The 23,606-nt window shown below is 45.0% G+C and overlaps 1 protein-coding gene across 1 annotated transcript in view; it reads left to right on the forward strand.

Annotated features, from left to right (window-relative positions):
• Positions 1 to 23,298, forward strand: part of LOC126335638 (hemicentin-2-like) — an 87,663-nt gene extending 64,365 nt beyond the window's left edge. Inside the window, 2 exon segments of the mRNA XM_049999093.1 lie at positions 9,497 to 9,693; positions 23,203 to 23,298. Coding sequence (XP_049855050.1) covers positions 9,497 to 9,693; positions 23,203 to 23,215 — 210 coding nt within the window. The 3' untranslated portion in view covers positions 23,216 to 23,298.
• Positions 23,299 to 23,606: the final 308 nt, after the last annotated feature.

A 23,606-nucleotide genomic window follows, 5' to 3' on the forward strand; every position in this document is an offset into this window, starting at 1 on the left:
ATAAAAACCATTCACAGCACAAATCACATCGAAATCTACAGAAAAGACACATCAGATAACATCGTTAAAGCAAATTCCTATCATCCTAAAACTCAATAACATTCATACAATGATAAACAGGCTGATGAATCTACCATTACAACAATCCATAGTGCAGAAGCAAGTTGTGATCCTCAAGTACACAGCACAACAAACCAACCTCAATCCCTACATAATCAACAAAATCTGTGATTAACACAGCAAATCAAAATATCCTACAGCGACCTAAAACTAACAAGAGAGATACCAACAAAACAGAAAATAACATGCTAAGTACCATAAACATATATAAGACATATATCTAACAAACTTAAAACGTTACTAAAGAAAACCACAGCAGGATTTGCATAACGCACCCCATACAACCTAAGAACTAACATCCACTCCGGAAAAATTAAATTACCAGCGCACACATAACATGCGTATATAAAATTAATTGTAATGTCTGGTAATAATTTTATATAGGGTAAACACGCATATATTTAAAAACTAGATACTAAGAACATAACCGAGACAATGACACGAACCCATCCAATGTCTTCAACCAAGTGCAAAAAGAACGCCACCGTGTAAACTAGAACAAAAATGCGATGCAAGTTCTGCGCTAGCACCAAAGGGTCTAATAATGTTCTTAAAATAAATAGAAATCTACATACACAATCGCATATATACAGCGAACAAAGCGACTTAAAACATAAACTTATATTCACAAGTGTGTTAAAATCGTGGGACGCGATAATGAATAATACAAGGTAAAAGGTAAAGACAACACTAGCGAACATTTGCAAGTATTTACTACTTCCACCCACAACCCCAGAGACGAATAAGCCGATTTTGCAACCATATATCATAGTTGACTCAGCTGTCAATTGAAGCTTTCAAACTTACGAAAATTATTAAGTAGGTCTCAAAGAATAATATTACTCAGCAATAAATTCCACTGCTGAGACATTACATACAATTTCATCTGCGCTACACCTACGAAACCCAACAGTACTAGGCATTAGACAGTGACAACGTTAACAATGTGTTATGGAAGTTAGTACTACTACAGATATACACAAATATTTTTAATTACAAATACAGACAGATATAGGCACTAACAACTTCGTATGTTTGCAGATAGCTTCATAATGACCATGGAGCCGAAATAAGCTTATAGCACCAAAATATAATATAATAACAAAAGAACTTCGAATATAGTAGCGTGTTGGCTTTCTAGACGAAAAATGTCCTTACGAGACATATGTAACGCTGCAGGGCCGGAAGAACTCAAAAAAGTTATGAATCATACAATAATGACTATAGCGCAAGCAATTTTTATTGGCACTCACCATAAGTATTGGTTTATGCAGTTCATATCCTCTTTTTTCCCTTCTTTCTTGAAATTACTATCCGTCTTTGCAGCGACAAGAAAAAGCCTATGACTGTCACAAAAAGCATTTTGTTTTAAAGAAACAAAACACAATCAGTGGTCTGTAATGAAACATGTCTAGAATTACTCTGCTTTCTAGACCAAAAAACAGTTTATTAAATTAACTTTTTTTTAGATATTCCTCCTTTGGCCCTGTTGTTTCTTGTACCGTACTTTCAAAGTTTAATTTAAAATACTCTCAATAATTACTAAGCAAAAACGGACTATGAAGCCATACAAACGATGAATTTCATTTCTGAAACTTAATTTAAAATTTTGTATCTAATATTTTATAGCATTTTGGACCACCGCTGGAATTATGTCAAAAAATGTTTCAGACATCTGTCTATACGCCCTATTTTTTACATTCTTGTTCGTCTAATGTTTATGTGTCAACTATGAAAAGCAAGATATTCCAAAGCACAATTGTATAAGTTTATCGATGTGGTCCTTGGTCCACCCCTTCATTATACTTGTAGCAACTGAAATCTGCTATCATCTAAAAAAAGGGAGAAGTTACACACTTCCTGAAAAAGGTCCGTCGCAGAAATACGCACCCGTTTTCTCAGCTAATGAGACTGGATCGCCGCTTACGACAGCTCCGATGAACAGTCTGAAGGTGCAGCCTCCGCTAAAGCACAGGTGGTGACTGCACCTGCTCCAGAAGCTGTCGGAAATATCCGTGGGCCACCACTAGAATCCGCTAGCGTGTGCCCACGTGTACAGGGTGTCCGGCGGTGATCCAGAGCAGAGTCCACTCGTTAGTCACGTAGTTTTTCCGTCCATGAAGTGCTGCGTTGACCCGTGGCTGACTTCTTTCAAGATTTATTCTTACTGTGTCCGAGGTTAAAGGATAAAATTTGAGCACTCTTTACTATCCAGACTTCACAAGGCACTTGGGCTCACTAGTCGGTCCTTGGAGCCTATATCAGGTGAAACATTTCCATCCAGCTTTTTTTTACTGACTCCCCGTGTTCTGTCTTTCTCGTGGTGTTACTTTCAGGGTAGAGATTCCATTTCAATTTGGTTTGTGGCTCCTAATGTTGTGGTCACTCTCTATCAATTCTTGCTAAGTTTCTCGTAAAAAATGCAGTACAGTTCTGGGTTCATACCTGAGACATCATAAAGTTGGTTGACGGTGGTTTTATTGATTCCTTTAATGCTACACCAGACGCCCACCCGTATCGATTCTGAGCGACGGCGTGTCTAAAGTGTTTTCCTCACACACCAGTAATAATTTCGAGGTGTCTCAACGCTGGGCGAAGCGATTCTTATCTTCACCGCATAGGATTCAATAGAGAGGGTGAAACGTGGGTAAGGCGTGTTGTGACAACGTTTTCATAGTGTGAAATGTCCACGGTGGCGTGGGCTGACTTGTGACGAAATTTGGTGCCAATGTGACATCAGTAACCCACTTTACACCTCAACATGAACTTCTGAGCTCTGGCCTTTTTTTTCGCATTTTTGAAGCGTCTCCTGGCCAGACGTCGCAGTGCCCCACGCTTTCCCGCCGATACATAGGAAAATTGTAGGCAACTTTGAGCCACATTTTAAACATATGTGTCACAATAAGAGACAAATACGAAATTTCGAAAACGCTGTGCAGTTTAAATAGTTCAAATGGCTCTAAGCACTGTGGGAATTAACATGTGAGGTCATCAATCCCCTAGACTTAGAACTACTTAAACCTAACTAACCTAAGGACATCACACACATCCACGCTCGAGGCAGGATTCGAATCTGCGACCGTAGCAGCAGCGCGGTTCCGGACTGAAGCGCCTAGAACCGCTCGGACACAGCGGCCGGCTGTGCAGTTTATTTACCAAAGTATTTTTAAATGAAATTGTCGATACTCGACGGTATTATAGAACTCTTTATATGCATTAGACTTGATTATATCACAAAGTCACACTTTTTTTGTCATGTGGAGACTCCAGGTGTAACACAAGAGGATTTTCGGAATTCTAACGTCGATTGTTCTGCGATTCCACATTCCGTAGTAAATTCAGCCACGCCTCAGCAGAAACAAAGGGCGTTTCAGGATAAATCTCTACATTCTACACAAACAGCAATGACGGCTTGTAATAGCGTCGACTAGAAATACCACGTGGACTGTTTCACCCTCTCTGATTTTAGTTACATTGTGTGAGAAAAAAGTGAAGCACTCAGAAAGGATGCCGGAATCGGAATCAGACATCACACGATGAGAATGTATGTGATGCTAGTTCACTGATTACAAAATAAAGTCAGATTTAGAAATGAGTCCACTTATTAGTACGACGTTGCACCCCATGTCACTTGAATGTCTACACTGATCCGATTGGGAATGATGTCGTAGATCAGCCGTATCCTCTCCTGAGACAAGTTGGTCCACGATTGTTAACATCGTTGATTCCGATCTGCTCCCACACAGATTCTATCGGGAACAGATCTGGGGATCTTCTTGTCCACCGTAGTACCTCAGAATCACGCAGAAAGTTCGTAAGGACGCGTGCGGTGTATGGACTGCCATCGTCCTGTTCGAAAATGGCACCACGATACTGTCGCATGTGCACGTAGGATGTCCGTGGCGTATCGTTCTACCATCAGAGTTCCTAAATGGCACCACGATACTGTCGCATGTGTACGTAGGATGTCCGTGACGTATCGTTCTACCATCAGAGTTCCTAAATGGCACCACGATACTGTCGCATGTGTACGTGGGATGTCCGTGACGTATCGTTCTACCATCAGAGTTCCTTCAGTGACACACCAGCCGCGACCTGGAATTATGCCCCATGGCTCCCTACGCCTTGAGGCCAGGAGAAATAACGCTGAGCCTCTCTAAAATGTTGGATGAGTGGGACCTCTCCGCACGCCGCCGCCATACTCGCCGACGATGGTCATCTGGGAAATTGCAGAGCTGCAATTCATTGCTGAACACAATCCGATACCATTCATCAACCACCCATACATTCCGTACATGGCACCACTCGAAACACAGCCTTTCGTTTTGTGGTTTTAACAGCATGGGATGCTAATCCGCTGGTGTGGTAGCTGTTAGTCTTTGACCTATGGTGAGGGATGACACAGACCGTTGCATGTTTTCGGCTGACAGGCGCAGATGTCACGGTCTTATGATGTGCTTGGTACGCAGTGCGCAATCGCTCCTCGAGACAGTCTGATGTAGACGACCAGAACGGACGACAAGTATGCCTGTCTTCAAGTTGACGTGAAATCCAACATCGACCCACTGTCACATCCAAATGCCCCACAAATTCACATATTGCATGATTCGCACTCAGTTGCTGATGAAGGAATCTTACACCATTACGAGGTATTTCCATGTCTTTCACAGTAGTCACTCAACATCTGATGCTGTGCATGCGTCTTATATTCCGCTCCAGGTCTAGTGACAACACTAAACGCAAACAACAGTACTGCACCTTGCTCCCCATTCTACCTCGCATAGACAATTTGAACTCTAATCATTTAGACACTCGCCGATGATATGTACGTCTACATTGCTATCTGATCATCTCCTCTGGATGCTTCACTTTCCTTATCAGCCATTGTACACTGAGGTAACAAAAGTCATGGTATACCTCCCAATATCCTTTTGTCCAGTATACTGCAGCACCCCCCGTGTGGCACGAGCCCAACAAGTCGTTACAGGTCCCCTCCAGAATTAAGGAGACCTGCTGCTTCTACAGCCATCCATAATTACGAAAGTGTTGCCAGTGCAGGATTTTGTACACGAACTGACCTCTCGATTGTATCCCGCATATTGAAACGTCCCCTTAGAAAAATTATAAATGACTGTGCTTAAACTGACACACAATATTTTTAGCGCAATGCAATCTGACTTCCAAAAATCCCTACAAAAGAATGGCCCTAACAATAACCTATACCTTTCAAGAATCACTTACCTCACAAAAATCTTCGTCACTCGAACTACTGCAATACAGCGAACGCCAATACTGCCAGCTAAATAAAAGATTCTAACTACTGAAGGCACTAACTACTGATAGGCACAGTTAGCAAATGAAAGATTTTGATAGAGAACAAACAATGTATTTACCTTAATAGTGTTCAAAAGTCATTATATATGGTTCAAATGGCTCTGAGCACTATGGGACTCAACTGCTGTGGTCATTAGTCCCCTAGAACTAAGAACTACTTAAACCTAACTAACCTAAGGACATCACACACATCCATGCCCGAGGCAGGATTCGAACCTGCGACCGTATCAATCGCACGGTTCCGGACTGCGCGCCTAGAACGGCGAGACCACCGCGGCCGGCCATTATATATATATATATATATATATATATATATATATATATATATATATATATATATATATATCATGACACACGTCCAGATCATCCGCTCTCAAAACTCCGCCACCTGTCTCCCCACATCCACCACTGCTGGCGGCTCACCTCCAACTGCGCAACGCTACGCGCTGTTAACAGCCAACTGCCCAACACTACAATAGCAAATATTCCAACAATGCAAACCAGCCACAGACTGCACACAGCACAGTCAGTGATTTTCATATGGCGTTACCAACACGAAAACCTGAACAGCCTACTTACAATATGTCCGATGGCATTCATAAAGGGGCATCTGTGTCGGCAAATCAATGGCGCATTGTCATCCATAACACTTCCAAGGATGTGAGACTACAAATGGTATCTAAGTTGCCGAACATAGTCATTTCCAGTCAATGATCGGTTCAGTTGGACCAGACGACCCATTCCATTCCATGTAAACACAGCCCACACCTTTACGCAGCCGCTACCGGCTTGCACAGCGTCTGTTTGACAAGTTGGGTCCATGACTTTGTGGAACCAGTTGTCTCACACTCAAACCACATCAGCACCTCTTAGCAACTAAAAATGGAATTCATCCAACCATCCACGGTTTTCCAGTCCTCTAGGATCCAACCGAGATTGTTATGATCCAGAAGAGGCGCTGCATGCGATCTCGCGCCATTAGTAAATGCGCTCGCGTGTTCCGTCTGCTGCACAGCCCACTAACGTCAGATTTCGCCGCACTGTCCTAACAGATACTTTCGTCCTACGTCCCACGTTGATTTCCACGGTTATTTTGAAGCAGTGTTGCTTACCTCTTAGCGCTGACAAGTCTATTCAAACGCCGCTGCATCTGGTCGTTAAGTGAAAGCTGTCGATCACTGCGTTTCCGTGGTGAGAGGTAATGCCTGAAATTTGGTATTCTCTGCACTCTTCATACTGTGGATCTCAGAATATGGAATTCCCTAATGATTTCTGAAACAGAATATACCATGCATCTAGCTCCAACTACTATTCCGCACTCAAAGTCTGTCAATTCCTGTTGTGCAGCCATAATCACGTCAGACATCTTTTCATATGAATCACCTGAGTACAAATGATAGCTCTACCAATGCATTCCCGTTTTATACCCTTTGTACGCTATACTACCGTCATCTCCGTATGTACATACCACTATCCCATGACTTTTGGCACCTTAGTGTAAGTGAGCATTACACTGTGGTTAGGCCCTTATGTGAAACACTTCCTCAGGCAATATAAAAATGCAGTTACTAACTTTTCGAATTCAAACAAGCTCAGCAAGCCAAACTGTTTATACCCAGCCACACAACATTTGGGCTGTGACATCATCTGGCCCCTGTCGAACTTCACAGAGGGGCACTGGTGCGTGTTATGAAGCTCATACTGCAGAAGACTTGGTCTGTTTGGTTTATTTAACCCGTACATTGTCCATGTTAGTCGTTGGTCTTGTCTGTCGAAGACCTTGACTTTGAAATAATCTAATTTTATGATTCTCTGGTCCCAGTTCATAATTGGCTGCTGCCAAATTATTCGATTGCCTGGATGCCAACTACTCTTGCGTCCTTTAGGTTGTGTGTTGATGATTCATTTAACAGTACCTATATACACTTGACTCCATTAGGCACAGAAATCTGCATTGGACCACGGCTAAATGTCTACACAACAAAACTGCCAAGCATGAGAAAGGTCAATTCTGAAAGCTTATATTGTATGGTGTGTATCTGAATGCGTTCTTTTGTGTACTGTGTTTTTTTGTAAGGTTTCAGTATACATTTGTGCGCACCTCAGTGAGCCTGCCACTCACTCATCACCCAGAGGTACTAAATGTTGTAACGATTTTCTTGGAATTAAATAAGAGGCCACTCCTAACTCATCTAACTAATTCTTAGGTAAATGCGAACTTCCACCTGCCTAAAACCCAGAAATTGCCCGTCCAATTATTGCTATCAAAGCCACCCTCTCCTGTCCCTCTCCCACCCCATTATCAGTTCACAATTAACATTCGAAAAACTTCTTATGTCGTAATGTGACATCGAAATTTTCATCGCAGCATTCTAGTGTAAAATCTTCTTGTTGTACACACTGCATCGAATCTGAGTTAAAACTCGAGCTTTCGAAGATAATCACAGTCTTCATCAAGAGATGTTCTGACGAAGAACATCGTGACCATCTTCGAAATCTCGTGTTTTAATTCATACACTACTGGCCATTAAAATGGCTACACCAAGAAGAAATGCAGATGATATACGGGTATTCATTGGACAAATATATTATACTAGATCTGACATATGATCACATTTTCACGCAATTTGGGTGCATAGATCCTGAGAAATCAGTACCCAGAACAACCACCTCTGGTCGTAATAACGGCCTTGATACGCCTGGGCATTGAGTCAAACAGAGCTTGGATGGCGTGTACAGGTACAGCTGCCCATGCAGCTTCAACACGATACCACAGTTCATCAAGAGTAGTGACTGGCGTATATTGACGAACCAGTTGTTCGGCCACCATTGACCAGAAGTTTTCAATTGCTCGGATATCTGGAGAATGTGCTGGCCAGGGTAGCAGTCGAACATTTTCTGTAACCAGAAAGGCCCGTACAGCACGTGCAACATGCGGTCGTGCATTATCCTGCTGAAATGTAGGGTTTCGCAGGGATAGAATGAAGGGTAGAGCCACGGGTCGTAGCACATCTGAAATGTAACGTCCACTGTTCAAAGTGCCATCAATGCGAACAAGAGGCGACCGAGACGTGTAACCAATGGCACCCCATACCATCACGCCGGGTGATGTGCCAGTATGGCGATGACGAATACACGCTTCCTATGTGCGTTCACCGCGATATCGCCAAACACGGATGAGACCATCATGATACTGTAAACAGAAGCTGGATTCATCCGAAAAAATGACGTTTTGCCATTCGTGCATCCAGGTTCGTCGTTGAGTACACCGTCGCAGGCGCTCCTGTCTGTGATGCAGCATAAAGGGTAATCGCAGCCATGGTCTCCGAGGTAATAGTCCATGCTGCTGCAAACGGCGTCGAACTGTTCGTGCAGATGGTTGTTGTCTTGCAAACGTCCACATCTGTTGACTCAGGGATCGAGATGTGGCTACACAATCCGTTACAGCCATGCGGATAAGATGCCTGTCATCTCGACTGCTAGTGATACGAGGCCGTTAGGATCCGGCACGGCGTTCCATATTACCCTCCTGAACCCACTGATTACATATTCTGCTAACAGTCATTGGATCTCGACCAACGCGAGCAGCAATGTCACGATACGATAAACCGCAATCGCGATAGGCTACAATCCGACCTTTATCAAAGTCGGAAAAGTGATGGTACGCATTTCTCCTCATTACACGAGGCTGCACAGCAACGTTTCACCAGGCAACGCCGGTCAACTGTTGTTTCTGTATGAGAAAACGGTAGGAAACTTTCCTCGTGTCAGCACGTTGTAGGTGTCGCCACCGGCGCCAACCTTGTGTGAATGCTCTGAAAAGCTAATCATTTGCATATCACAGCATCTTCTTCCTGTCGGTTAAATTTCGCGTCTGTAGCACGTCATCCATGTGGTGTAGCAATTTCAATGGCCAGTAATATATTTGACGGGGTCTGTATGCAGCATTTGCGCCGTATTAGGAACGCGCAGTGTATGATGTCATCGACAGAAGACAGTGTGGGGACTGTGGTGAAGCAGCAGACACGTGTGTGTGTGGCAGGAGGGCAGCTCGGAGGGCTGCCGGCGGGCGGCGCTGGAGGTGCGCGGCGTGCGTCCGCCGGACGCGGGCGAGTACTGGCTGCTGGTGCGGTCGCCGCGCGGCCTCGCCGACGCCACGCTGCGGCTCGCCGTCAGCGCCAGCGGCGCGGCGACCGCGGCCGCCACCACGGCGCTGGCGGCGCTGCAGCTCGTACACAGGTGTGGCAGATCCCTTCTTTCGTTTCACCCTCTTTGGGGTGCGCTGGGTCAATCATTTCTTTGTGCGTCGTTCTTTCCTTAGGGCCCAGTATTTCTTCATTCTTTCTTATCTTCTTCTCCTCTCTTCTTCCGAGATGAAGGGTTTGAACTTTTGTGTAGATCTGTCTTGGAACCTTATTCTCTCATCTTTAGTAATTAATTTGGCTGTAAGATCAATAAGTGAATTTTCTGAAATCTTTAATTCTGCTAGGTCTTTTTCAGTTTCTTCAAACCAGTTGGGTTTCGTTTTGCGGTTAAGAAATAAGTCAAAGATTTGTTTAGTTGATCTGTTGTAATTCATTCTGAGAAGATGACCTTAAAAATTTATTCTCCTCTTTCGCATAGTATCTGAAAGTTTTTCAGTTTTCTTGTAGAGAGTTTCATTTTTGATGTATGTAATCTTACTCTCTTGAAATTTTGGTCCTATGATTTTTCTTAAAATTTTTCTTTCCTTTAGCTCAACTTTCTCCATTTGACCTTTTGAATTTCATGTTTAGTGCTTCTGCTGCATACAGTGCTTCTGGTTTAATCACTGTCTTGTAATGTATAATTTTGGACCCCTATGAAAAGGATTTTTTTTTGTTGTACGTATTTTTTGTTACTTGGAAGGACAGTTCAAGTTTATTTTTTCTGGATTCCATTGCTTTGCTTTCCCCACCATTCCAACTAATCCATTCTCCGAGGTATTTGAATTATTTTACTATTTCAATCTTTTGTTCTTAAACTTTGAGGAATTTACATGACTTGATGCCGGCCGCGGTGGCCGTGCGGTTCTAGGCGCTCCAGTCCGGAGCCACGCTGCTGCTACGGTCGCAGGTTCGAATCCTGCCTCGGGCATGGGTGTGTGTGATGTCCTTAGATTAGTTAGGTTTAAGTAGTTCTAAGTTCTAGGGGACTAATGACCACAGCAGTTGAGTTCCATAGTGCTCAGAGCCATTTGAACCATTTGAACATGACTTGATGTTTGTCAATGTCTTAGTTTTTTCAAAGGAGATGTCAAGACCTATTTTAGCTGCTTGTTTCTTTAGTACATGTATTTGCTCCCATGTTTCTTCCATTGTTTCAGCAAACAGGGCCATATCATCTGCAAAAGCAATGCAATTTACTTGAGGGTTCTTCTTTTAGCAACACAGTCTTATACCACTCTTAATATTTGTGTTCCATTCTCTGACTACTTTCTCAAGCGCACAATTGACAGCAGCGGTGAGAGCCCATCCCCCTATCGCACTCCCGTTTTTATTTCAAAGGGCTCCGATAATTCGCCCATAAATTTAACATTCGAAAATGTATTTTTAAGGGTCGCGCTTATAATATTAGCTGTTTCCTTATCCAAACACATTTCTTCCAGAATTGATAGAGATTCTCTATCAATCGAATCATATGCTTTTTTGAAATCAATGAAGGAGATTACGTATGTCTTTGCCCTTGATTTTTCGTATGCCATGATGTTTTTGAGGTTTAGTATTTGTTCCGAACATGATCTACCCCTTCTAAAACCTCCCTGGTATTCCCCGATTTGCGTGTCCAATTGCGTCTCTGCCCTTTTCAAAACGACTTAACAAAGAATCTTTTATGTTATATCCAGCAGTTATATTCCTCTGTAATTGTTGGGGGTCTGTCTTCAAACCTTCCTTGTGGATAAGGTGGATGAGAGCTGTTCTCCATTTCGTGGGGACATCTTCTTCTTCCCAGATTTTATCGAAAACACATTTAAGTGGTGCAATTGCATTTTTGCCAGGCTTTTTCGATAGTTCGGCCACTATTTGGTTTTCTCCGTACGCTTTGTTGCTTTTAAGTTCTGAAGTGACCTTCTGTAGTTCTTCAGTCGTCGGTGGTTCTGAATCCGGCTTCTCACTGTTATTTGGGATGGATTCAAATTTTTCAAGAATGGGTTCACAATTCAAGAGTTTCTCAAAGTAGGCTGCTAGTATTTTTCAATTTTCCGTGTTACTGTGAGCGATGGTCCCATTTACATCTCGAAATTGGGGGGTGGGTGCTTTCTATTTTGATAACCTATGTTTCAAAGTTCTGTAAAAGCTTCTTGTGTTGTTATTAGCAAATTCTTCATCAATTTGGAGGAGAGTTTTTTTCATATGTCTTCGTAATCCTTTTTATATTTTTATCTGCCAGTTTTCTAACTCTAATGAAATTCAATCTGCTTTTTTTCTGTATTCTGTGATTGCCGGTTTTGCCATGCCTGTTTTCTTGTTTCAATGAGTGCATCATTTTATGTTAGGTTCTATCCGTTCGGGTGTAGTAATGAGATTTTGCTTTATATCCACCCAGCTTTGTGTCTGAATGGTTCCTATTGCTTTTGTGAATTCTTCTGGTTTTAATATATATTCTGTGTTGTACTTCCGACCCTTAATTTGTTTCATGCTGCGTTTCTGTTTGGGATGACTTTGAACTTAATTTTAGAAAGTTAGTGGTCTGAATCCAAGTTTGCACCCCCTGAATACCCCAACATTCATGATTTCTTTGCGACGAATCTTCTTGATTGCCACATGATCAACTTGAAATTCCCCAAGGCTAGGATTTGGGGATATCCATGTCTTTAATCTTCGTGGTAGTTTCTTGAAAGCTGTTGATTTAAGAATTAAATTGCGTGCTTGGAAAAGTTCTATTAGCCTAACACCATTTCTGTTTGTTCTCTTGCGTGCAGGACAGTCTCCAACTATTTTCTTATATCTTTTTTCTTTACCAATCTGTGCATTAAAATCTCCAAGAAGAATGATGATGCTTTTATCTGGAATTTTCTGAATAATGTCATCTAGATGATTCCAAAAGGCCTCCCGGTTTTCTTTGTTTTTCCTGTTGTCCTCATTTATAGGAGCATGTGCATTGATAATGGTGTAGCTTTTGTTTGTGCTTGTGAATGTAAGACTTGAGGTTCTTTCTGACAGGGAATCAAAGTCAGCTATTGAGTTCAAGATTAGTTTGTTGATTATAAAGGCTGTTCCAGGATGTAGTACATTTTTCATTACTCTCAGTCCCACTTTCCCTTTGTATATCCCAAAACCTTAAGAATCGAAGGTATCTGTATCCATGTATCGTGTTTCTTGAATAGCTGTTATGAGTATGTTGTGGATCTTTAGCGTATCTGTTAGATATTTTAGTTTTCCGGTTTTCAACAATGAGTTTGCATTGAAAGTTGCTAGGTATGTTGAAATTTGGATGAGACTCCAAGACACTCCGACTTGTCTTTGCGCAATGTTGCAGACTCCCCAAAATCCGAATGTCTGCTGACGTACGGTGGATCGTCCACCTGGGGTAAAATAGTTTACATCACACACTTCCATGATTGATGAAAGTTATTTTGGGTGTGGCCCAAAGGCCGCAAAAAATACAACCAAGATTGTGAATCCTGGATGTAGTTCTTCCGCTCTCTCCGCCGTTGGGAATCTGAACTTCCTCTTCCGTCTTTGAGACTGTTGACCAGGTTTCACCCAGCGACCCTAGGCAGGGGCCCTTACAGGGTGCTACCATCCGGAGCCAGATGGACCCAGGTTTTTTAACGAGGTGTTACTCCTCCCCCTCCTCCTTCCTCATCACTTGCGAAATGAGGCCCCGGACTTGGGACCGGCAATGGAGAAGTTTGCTCCCTTCTACTGTACAGCTACTGACACTATGTGATCAAAAGTATCTGAGCACCTCCAAAAACATACGTTCCTCATGTTACTTGCATTGTGCTGCACCTACTGCCAGGTACTCCCTATGAGCGTCCTCGGTACCCATCAGATATCGTGAGAGAGCAGAATGGGGCTCTCTGCGGAACTCACGGACTTCCAAAGTTGGTCAGGAGATTGGGTGTCACTTGTGTCATACGTCTGTACACGAGATTTTAATACTCCTAAGCATCCCTAGGTCCACTGTTTCCAATGTGATAATGAAGTGCAAACGTGAAGGGACACGTACAGCACAAAAGCCTACAGGCCGACTTCGTCTGTTGATTAACAGAGACTGCCGACAGTTGAAGAGGGCCGTAACGAGTACTAGGCATACATCTGCCCAGACCATCACACAGGAATTGCAAACTGCATCTAGATCCACTGCGAGTACTGTGATAATTAGGCGGGAAGTGAGAAAACATTGATTTCGTGGTCGAGCGGCTGCTCGTAAGCCACACATCACGCCGGTAAATGCCAAGCGACGCCTCGATTGGTGTAAGGAGCGTAAGCCTTGGACGACTCAACAGTGGAAAAACGTTGTGTGATGCGATGAATCACGTTACAGAATGTGGCGATCCGATGGCAGGGTGTGGGTATGACGAATACCCGGTGAACGTAGTAAAATTCGTAGGCCATGGTGTTATGGTGTGGTTGTGTTTTTCGTGGTGGGGGCTTGAACCCCTTGTTGTTTTGCGTGGCACTATCACAGCACAGGTCTACATTGATGTTTTAAACATCTTCTTGCTTCCCACTGTTGAAGAGCAATTCGGGGATGGCCATTGCATCTTTTAATACGATCGACCATCTGTTCATAATGCACGGCCTGTAGCGGTGTGGTTACACGACGATAACATCCCTGTAATGGACTGGCCTGCAGAGAGTCCTGATCTGAATCCTATAGAACACCTTTGGGATGTTTGGGAAAACTGACTTCATTCCAGGACTCACCGACCGATACCTCTCCTCAGTACAGCGCTCCTTGAAGAATGGGCTGCCATTCCCCAAGAAATCTTCCAGCACGTAATTGAACGTATGCCTGCGAGAGTGGAAGCTGTCATCAAAGCTAAGGGTGGCCCAACACCATATTGATTTCCAGCATTACCGATGGAGGTTACCATAGACTTGTAAGTCATTTTCAGCCAGGTGTCCGGATACTTTTCGTCACTTAGTGTAGTTGCCATCCAAAAAGTTTTATTTCACTAATGGGCTTCAGTCTCAACTTGATGTGTCGTATTTCGTTGTTCACATTCCATCTGTATACACTATACACACTGAAGAGCCAAAGAAACTAATACACTTCCCCAATATCGTGTAGTGCCTCATGAGCACGCAGAAGTGCCGCAACACGAAGTCAGAAGTAGTGCTGGAGGGAACTGACACCAGAAATCTTGCAGGAGTGTCTATAAATCCGTAAGAGTGCAAGGAGGTGGAGATCTCTCCTGAACAGCTCGTTTCAACGCTTCCCAGATATGCTCAATGATGTTCGTGTTTGGGGAGCGCAAGTGTTAAATACAGAACAGTGTTCCTGAAATCACTCTGTAGCAATTCTGGACGTGTGGGGTGCCGCATTGTCCTGCTGGAATTGCCCAAGTCCGTGGGAATGCACTATGTGCATAAATGGATGCATGAGACTGGACAAGATGCATCTAGTGACGTGGTGTTGAAGGCTCCGTTCATTCCCAGGAGTACAGTACGTTGACCTCGTCTTGCAATTGTCTTATCAGTCTGTATGTTCAGTCTGTGAGACCAAGATGGAGTGTAGCACAGCCCATGTTTCGAATGGCCGTTCGCCTGAATGACAGTATAGCCACACACGACCTGAAATAACAAAAAAAGGTGATTCCGTTGGCTCAGCGAGGATAGGGGTCACCTGCTGTGCAGCGCACCTTCAACAGTGTGCGCTGAATAATGGGGTCGGAGACAGTCGCATTCGCACGAGCGCTGTGTACTCGGCAACCGAGTCTGCCACGGACCATTGCTCTTCCTGCTTTCCAGAGCGGGCAAGCCTCCGATTTACGGGCAAAGTTTAGACAGATTGTAAATTGCGCTCTAGACAAGTATGTGCCGAATAAGTGGTTTAAGTGTGGATAAGACCCAGCGCGGTTTAATAACAAAATTCGGAAAATGCTGACGGAACAGACTGATGCACTCCCCGTTAAAAACGGGCAACAGTCAGTAGACATTGGCGCCCGAGATCGTTTCGTGGCGCGTACAATAACTTTCAGCGGCATGTGTTAGGGAAAGAGCTTGCCGAGAACCCGAGCAAATCCCAGTCCTGCGTGAGACCACTTAGCTGTCTGAAGGCTTCTTCTGTCCAATCGCTCGTCTATTAGTCTCGAGTAGCAGCAGAACACAAGAAAGCGAAAGATAAAGTCTTAAATGTCGCGTTTTAAAAAAAACAGTCACGCATGATGACCGTACAGACATACCATCTTTTGAATTTTGCACGGACTCTAGTATGGAGGGCAAAGAAATAGGCGTTCCTGGCGTCGTGAAGCAACTGAAACTGTTGAAAATAAATAAGTGGCCAGGTCCTGATGGCTGCTAATCCGATGTTACAGACAGTACTCTCTGGCACTGGACCCTTACTTACCCTCCATTTATCGCGTATCTCTCAACGTGCGCCACACGATTGGAAAAAAGCAAAGTTCACTTCAAAATACACTCCTGGAAATGGAAAAAAGAACACATTGACACCGGTGTGTCAGACCCACCATACTTGCCCCGGACACTGCGAGAGGGCTGTACAAGCAATGATCACACGCACGGCACAGCGGGCACACCAGGAACCGCGGTGTTGGCCGTCGAATGGCGCTAGTTGCGCAGCATTTGTGCACCGCCGCCGTCAGTGTCAGCCAGTTTGCCGTGGCATACGGAGCTCCATCGCAGTCTTTAACACTGGTAACATGCCGCGACAGCGTGGACGTGAACCGTATGTGGAGTTGACGGACTTTGAGCGATGGCGTATAGTGGGCATGCGGGAGGCCGGGTGGACGTACCGCCGAATTGCTCAACACGTGGGGCGTGAGGTCTCCACAGTACATCGATGTTGTCGCCAGTGGTTGGCGGAAGGTGCACGTGCCCGTCGACCTGGGACCGGACCGCAGCGACGCACGGATGCACGCCAAGACCGTAGGATCCTACGCAGTGCCGTAGGGGACCGCACCGCCACTTCCCAGCAAATTAGGGACACTGTTGCTCCTGGGGTATCGGCGAGGACCATTCGCAACCGTCTCCATGAAGCTGGGCTACGGTCCCGCACACCGTTAAGCCGTCTTCCGCTCACGCCCCAACATCGTGCAGCCCGCCTCCAGTGGTGTCGCGACAGGCGTGAATGGAGGGACGAATGGAGACGTGTCGTCTTCAGCGATGAGAGTCGCTTCTGCCTTGGTGCCAATGATGGTCGTATGAGTGTTTGGCACCGTGCAGGTGAGCGCCACAATCAGGACTGCATACGACCGAGGCACACAGGGCCAACACCCGGCATCATGGTGTGGGGAGCGATCTCCTACACTGGCCGTACACCTCTGGTGATCGTCGAGGGGACACTGAATAGTGCACGGTACATCCAAACCGTCATCGAACCCATCGTTCTACCATTCCTAGACCGGCAAGGGAACTTGCTGTTCCAAAAGGACAATGCACGTCCGCATGTATCCCGTGCCACCCAACGTGCTTTAGAAGGTGTAAGTCAACTACCCTGGCCAGCAAGATCTCCGGATCTGTCCCCCATTGAGCATGTTTGGGACTGGATGAAGCGTCGTTTCACGCGGTCTGCACGTCCAGCACGAACGCTGGTCCAACTGAGGCGCCAGGTGGAAATGACATGGCAAGCCGTTCCACAGGACTACATCCAGCATCTCTACGATCGTCTCCATGAGAGAATAGCAGCCTGCATTGCTGCGAAAGGTGAATATACACTGTACTAGTGCCGACATTGTGCATGCTCCGTTGCCTGTGTCTATGTGCCTGTGGTTCTGTCAGTGTGATCATGTGATGTATCCGACCCCAGGAATGTGTCAATGAAGTTTCCCCTTCCTGGGACAATGAATTCACGGTGTTCTTATTTCAATTTCCAGGAGTGTACAAGAAGAGTAAAAGAACGCACCCCAGCATTACAGACAGATATTCTTAAGGGCGGTTTTCTGCGCAATTTCTGAGCATATTCTGAGTTGGAATAAAATAAATTTCCTTGAGACAGGAATCTTCTGTCCACAAATCAATCATCGCTCGTGCAAAACTCAGCTTGTCTTCTTCCAGTGCGATATTCTGCGATCCATGTAGGAAGGGCAGCACGCAGATTCCATAAGCCCAGATTCTTGGAAAGCGTTTGCCCCACTGCAGAAGGTCCGAGCATACGGATTAGATTCACTGATATGTTAGTGCCGTTTTATGTACTGTAACCTAGTACGTTGTCCTGAATGATGAGTATTCACCAGAGACGAGACCATTGTTAGGAGCGCCCCAGGGAAGTGTGACAGGACCGCTCCGGTTCTCCGTGCACATAAACGATCTGTCGGGTGAGAAACAACCTGCAACTGTTTGCTGATGACACTGTAGCACGCGGATAAGTGTCATTCTTGAGTGGCTGTACAGTATGACTTAGATAGGATTTATATTTGGTTTGATGAAAGACTAGTTGCTTTAAATGTATAAAAATGTAAGATAATGTAGATGAGGAGGAAAATCAATTTTGTGACGTTCCAATACAGTATTAGTGGTCTGCTGCTTGACACAGTCACTACAATTAAATACACACATCAAAAAAGCTTTGCATCACCCTGGTTCCCAGAATTCCTGAAAATACACGTTGACTGTGGATATTGTATCAGAGATACAGTCCCTTTGACTGTTCAGAGATGTCACTAAATCCGCACAAAGATGTAAACAACCATGCATGAGCAGCGCCTATTAGACGGACGGTGTCCGACAGCCGATCAGTTCCAGTCATTCCACCAGGAAGGAGGTACACGGCTCTTGTTGTCTGCAGTTCAACCATGCCTGGACGGTCAACACTGCAGTTCCATCTCGTAAGCATTGTTACTTGGAGCCAGGAAGGGCTCTCAACAAGGGAAATGTCCAGGAGTCTGGGAGTGAACCAAACGATGTTGTTCGGACATGGAGGAGATACAGAGAGAGAGGAACTGTAGATGACATGCCTCTCTCAGGCCGCCCAAGGGCTACTATTGCAGTGGATGACCGCTACCTACGGATTATGGCTAGGAGGAGCCCTGACAGCAATGCCACCATCTTGAAAAATCCTTTTCGTGCAACCACAGGACGTCGTGTTACGACTCAAACAGTGCGCAATAGGCTGCGTGAAGTAGAACTTCACTCCCGACGTCCATGGCGAGGTCTACCTTTGCAACCACGACACCATGCAGTGCGGTACAGATGGGCCCAACAACATGCAGAATGGACCGCTCAGGATTGGGATCACGTTCTCTTCACCATATCTCTTCAACCAGACAATCGTTACAGACGTGTTTGGAGACAACCCGGTCGAGCTGAACGACACTGTCCAGCGAGTGCTGTTTTAGGGTTGCATTATGTGGGGCAGATGTAGCCGCTTGTCGTCATGGAAGGCGCCGCCTTGGTTGTACCATACGCGAATGCCATCCTCCAATCGATAGTGCAACCATATCGGCAGCATATTGGCGACGCATTGGTCTTCATGGACGAAAATTCTCGCTCCCATCGTGCACATCTTGTGAATGACTCTTCATGAGAACGACATCGCTCGACTAGAGTGACCAGCAAGTTCTCCAGACATGAGTCCTATCAAACGCTCCTGAAAATGGCTGTTTATAGACGATGTGAACAATCAGGGATATACGCCGAATCACCATGGAGGAGTGGGACAATCTGGACCAACCGTGCCTTAATGAACTTGTGGGTAGTATGCCCCGACGAATACAGGCATGCATCAATGCAAGAGGATGTCTTACTGGATATAAGAGGTATCGGTGTGTACATCTATCTGGACCACCACCTCTAAGAGTCTCGTTGTATGGTGGTACAACATGCAATGTGTAGTTTTCATGAGCAATAAAAAGGGCGAATATGATCTTTATGTTGATCTCTATTCCAATTTTCTCTACAGTTTCCGGAACAATCGGAACCGAGGTGATGCAAAACTTTTTTGATGTGTGTGTATGTGTAACCGTAACGTTGCAAAGCGGCAGGGAATGCAACGAGTACGTAAGCTCGATTGCAGTGAAGTCCAATGGTCTCCTTAGGTTTATTAGCAAACTTCTAAGAAGTTATAGATAATCCATAAACGAGATCGGATACAGACCACGTGTGTTACACGTTCTTGAGTACTGTTCGAGTGTTTCGGATTCCCACTAGGTCTGATTCAAGGAAGACATCGAAGCATTTCACAGGTGAGCTGCTAGTTTCTATCAACATGCAAAGGTTACGAAAATGCTCCTTGAACTCAAATTGGCATCCCTGGAGTGGAGACGACATTCTTTTCGCGAAACGATAACGTTTGATAGGCCGCTATTTGCAGTGCAATTCAACTTCCACCAAAACACATCTCAGATAACCACCGTCAAGACAACATAATGGGAAATGTGGCTCGTTGAAGGCTTATAAACAGTCGTTCTTTCCCCCACTACATTTGCGAGTGAAACGAGGACGGGAATAATTAGCAGTAGTCTATAGTACCATCTGCCATGCACCGTATGATGGTTTGCATAGAACGTATGGAGATGTAGGTGTAGAACTCCTGGCAGAAGGTGTGGACGACCAACACCTTGTCGCCTGCCCGAGGTATGTCGGCCCTGCAGCCACTTCTTCCCACAGAGTTCACGACAGTAGCACGATAACAGCCGACCATCTCCGCCGTTTCCGAGATGCCTGCTCCCAGGCGCCGGGCCATTGCAGTCTGCCATTCATCAAATTCGGCGTGAATTTCCGCATTTGTGGCCGGTATTGTTGCTAAAATGTTTTTCTTTTCCAATTCATCTCTGTTCCACTAACATACTTTCCTTACGGGGTCAAGTGTTCTCAACACCCCCAGGTGGCGTTAAGTGCAGCGGAAGGTATGTTCATAAGTTTATGGCTAATTGATTAGTTGGTCGTCTATTAAGTAGCGAGGTGGCGCAGTGGTTACCACACTGGACTCGCAGTCGAGAGGACAACGGTTCAAATCTGGGTCCGGCCAATCAGATTAATGTTTTCCGTGATTTTCATGAATCGCTCCAGGCAATTGCCGGATGATATTTTTGGAAGGGCACGTCCGATTTGCTTCCCTACCCTTGACAGAATCAGAGATTGTGCTCCGTCTCTAATGACCTCGATTTCAACGACACCTTAAGACCAATCTTCCTTCTTTTTCCTCCAAGGGCCTTCTGTTCCAACAATATGACGAGAATATCGTGAGTAAAAGCTGCCCCATGACGAACGACATATCAGGTACGAAGCAGGGGACACATTCAGTAAACCACAACGATTAAAATGAAGGAGGACTCTTATGCCACAGCCTAGATTGGAACTGACAGCTTCAAGAAAGTCAGCCTACAGTCTTTAAAGTTCGACATGACACTGGTAGTTGATTGAACTTACTCCAGTTGGCCAATCGTGGCGCAGATGAAGACCAACCGAGAAAGATATGGCCCGAACGATGAAGATTGCATCTCTTATGATTGCTGCAAGATGAGAGACACGCATCATGATTTGGAGATACCTGCTTCTCTGCTACAGAACCTTATGGGGACGGATCGGATTTTAATAAATGTGCCGGTGACCTAGCTCAGTACTTGGCAGAAAAGCTATAAAAGTTGAAAAGTTGGTGGATTATGGGCGCAAGAAAGAATGAGCACAAATTAATTTCCGTATGCAGATCTTTACATAAGACTGTTAGTTTCTTAGAGTGTTTGAGATCCGTGAAGAGAATGATTCGCAGCATTCTTCATTCAATTAAGAAGCATAATTGAAACATGCCTCTCGCGTCCACAGTGCCATAAATATATAAAATTCACTCGCAAGTGTAACAAGATTTAACACGGTCCTAGATCATGGTGATGATGATGATGATGATGATGTTTGGATTGTGGGGCTCTCAACTGCGCAGTTATCAGCGCCCATACAATTTCCCAACCTTTGCTCAGTCAATTATCTCCACTTGCTTGAACGATGATGAAATGATGAGGACACACAAACACCCAGTTACCCTGACCCCGCTGGGAATCGAACCCGGGACCCAGTGCTTGGGAAGCGAGGACGCAACCGCGAGACCGCGAGCTGCGATCTCACAGTCCTACATGGCCCAACGAAATAATATGATCGGAGTACCCTCCTAACATCTTACAAGACTTTCGTATGAAATGGATGGACAGAAAATTGATAAAGGAGCTGCAAAAAAGACAAGAAGAGATGATAACGACTGGCGATCGAAGAACAGATGAGTTGTTAGACGAGGAAGTTCTTTTCATCAAACCCTTTTCAATATTTGCGGTAAAAATGTAAATAAAGCGTTAGAGAAGTAAACCGTTCTAACAGCAGCAGCTGAAAGGATAAAGACAGATATGACAGTGGTGAAGAAGTATTGACTACAATTTATAACGGAAAACGTCATAGATATAGGAAAAGAATGAACTGAAGATACATGTAATATTAATCATATTCAAAAAGAAAGACGTATTAGTGAGTAGCAGGAGAGGGCAGTTGCAACATCCTCCCCCCGTCTCGCCATAGAAACTTCCTCTGTAAACCGGACTCGCCTCCTGCCCTGCCAAAGAGACAGTCTATCGGCGAATAGAATTGGGGAGAAGAGGAATTTGTGTCACAACTTGACTATTAAGATGGGATCCGCTGGTAGTACACATTCTGAGTCATCAAGGTACCACCAATTTAGTACTGGAGGGAGGCGTGGAGAGTAAAAATCGGCGCGCGTGGTAGCCGCGCGGTCTCCGGCTCCTTGTCACGGTTCGTGTGGCTCCCCCGTCTGAGGTTCGAGTCCTCCCTCGGGCATGGGTATGTGTGTTGTCCATACTGTACTTTAGTTTATGTTAGATTATGTAGTGTATAGGCTTAGAGACCGATGATCTCAGCAGTTTGGCCCCATAAGACCTTACCACAACTGTCCAACTTTCCAGAGTAAAAATCGAAGAGGGAGTTCAAGAAATGAATACACTAAGCAGATTGAGAAAGATGCAGGTTGCAATAGTTACTCGGACATGAAGAATCTTGCACAGGATAGAGTAGCATGGAGAGCTGCATCAAATCAGTCTTTGGACTGAAGACCACAACAACAATAAATGGATGCAAGTTACACATTGTAGATGTCTATAAATGCTAGTCGCTATTTCGTGTGGTGCAGCAAGCAATGGGAAACTGATCTAAAGCAACAGGGTTTCGTTCAGCATTATGACCAATCTCTATAGCAATATAGTTTCTAAAGGAAGTATTGGGTTTCTACCAGCCTTTGTCCATACACATGCCATCGGATATCAAAGGAAATGTCCAAAACGAGCATCGAAAAAAACAGTGTGATATTGACGACAATCTGATACAGTGACCTTTATCGCTGCTCTAGTACGCTATTCTTTCACTTAAACTGTCTACTGCCATTGGTCGACTAAGTGCAGTGGGGCAGTCTCTGGGTCTTGTCAAGGACGCCACATGTCCACTCGCCACTTGTTTTTGTGCTTGTGCAGGTTGCTGAAGTGAGGCCTCGCCATCGCCGATCCCTTTACCACACGCTGACGGCACTCCCGCATTGCAGGGCAGCGGTCGCTGGGTCCTGCCACGGTCGCCATCTGTTGACTCACTGCTTGTGTTTGTGCTTGCGCAGGCTGCTGTCGTGAGGCCAGCAGGCACCGTCCTGCCGCCTCAGCCACTGCCGCCTCAGTCGGCCTCTACAGTCTCCGCTGGTCCGGCCACCTGCTGCCAGTCGCCAGCTGCCTGGGCGCCGTGCAACCTGGGAGTTACACTTACCGGTACGTCTGCAGCTCTACACGACTGAAAACTTGTTGTTATACAGAAAGCACCACGTTATACCACGTGGACAGGCAACCACGGATGTGGAAGTAATTTCTAGGGTGCTCCATAAATGTGAAATAGGAGCCATTACTGGTCACATCATAGATTAAGTTATTGTTTATTCTCCTCGGATGCCTTTAGACCCAAGAACCGGTTGTCTTCCTACTCTTACTCAGATGTGTCCAAAGTTTCCAGAATATCACTAGGGACGTGTCA

Source organism: Schistocerca gregaria, chromosome 2 (assembly GCF_023897955.1).
Source record: "Schistocerca gregaria isolate iqSchGreg1 chromosome 2, iqSchGreg1.2, whole genome shotgun sequence".
Lineage (NCBI taxonomy): Eukaryota > Metazoa > Arthropoda > Insecta > Orthoptera > Acrididae > Schistocerca > Schistocerca gregaria.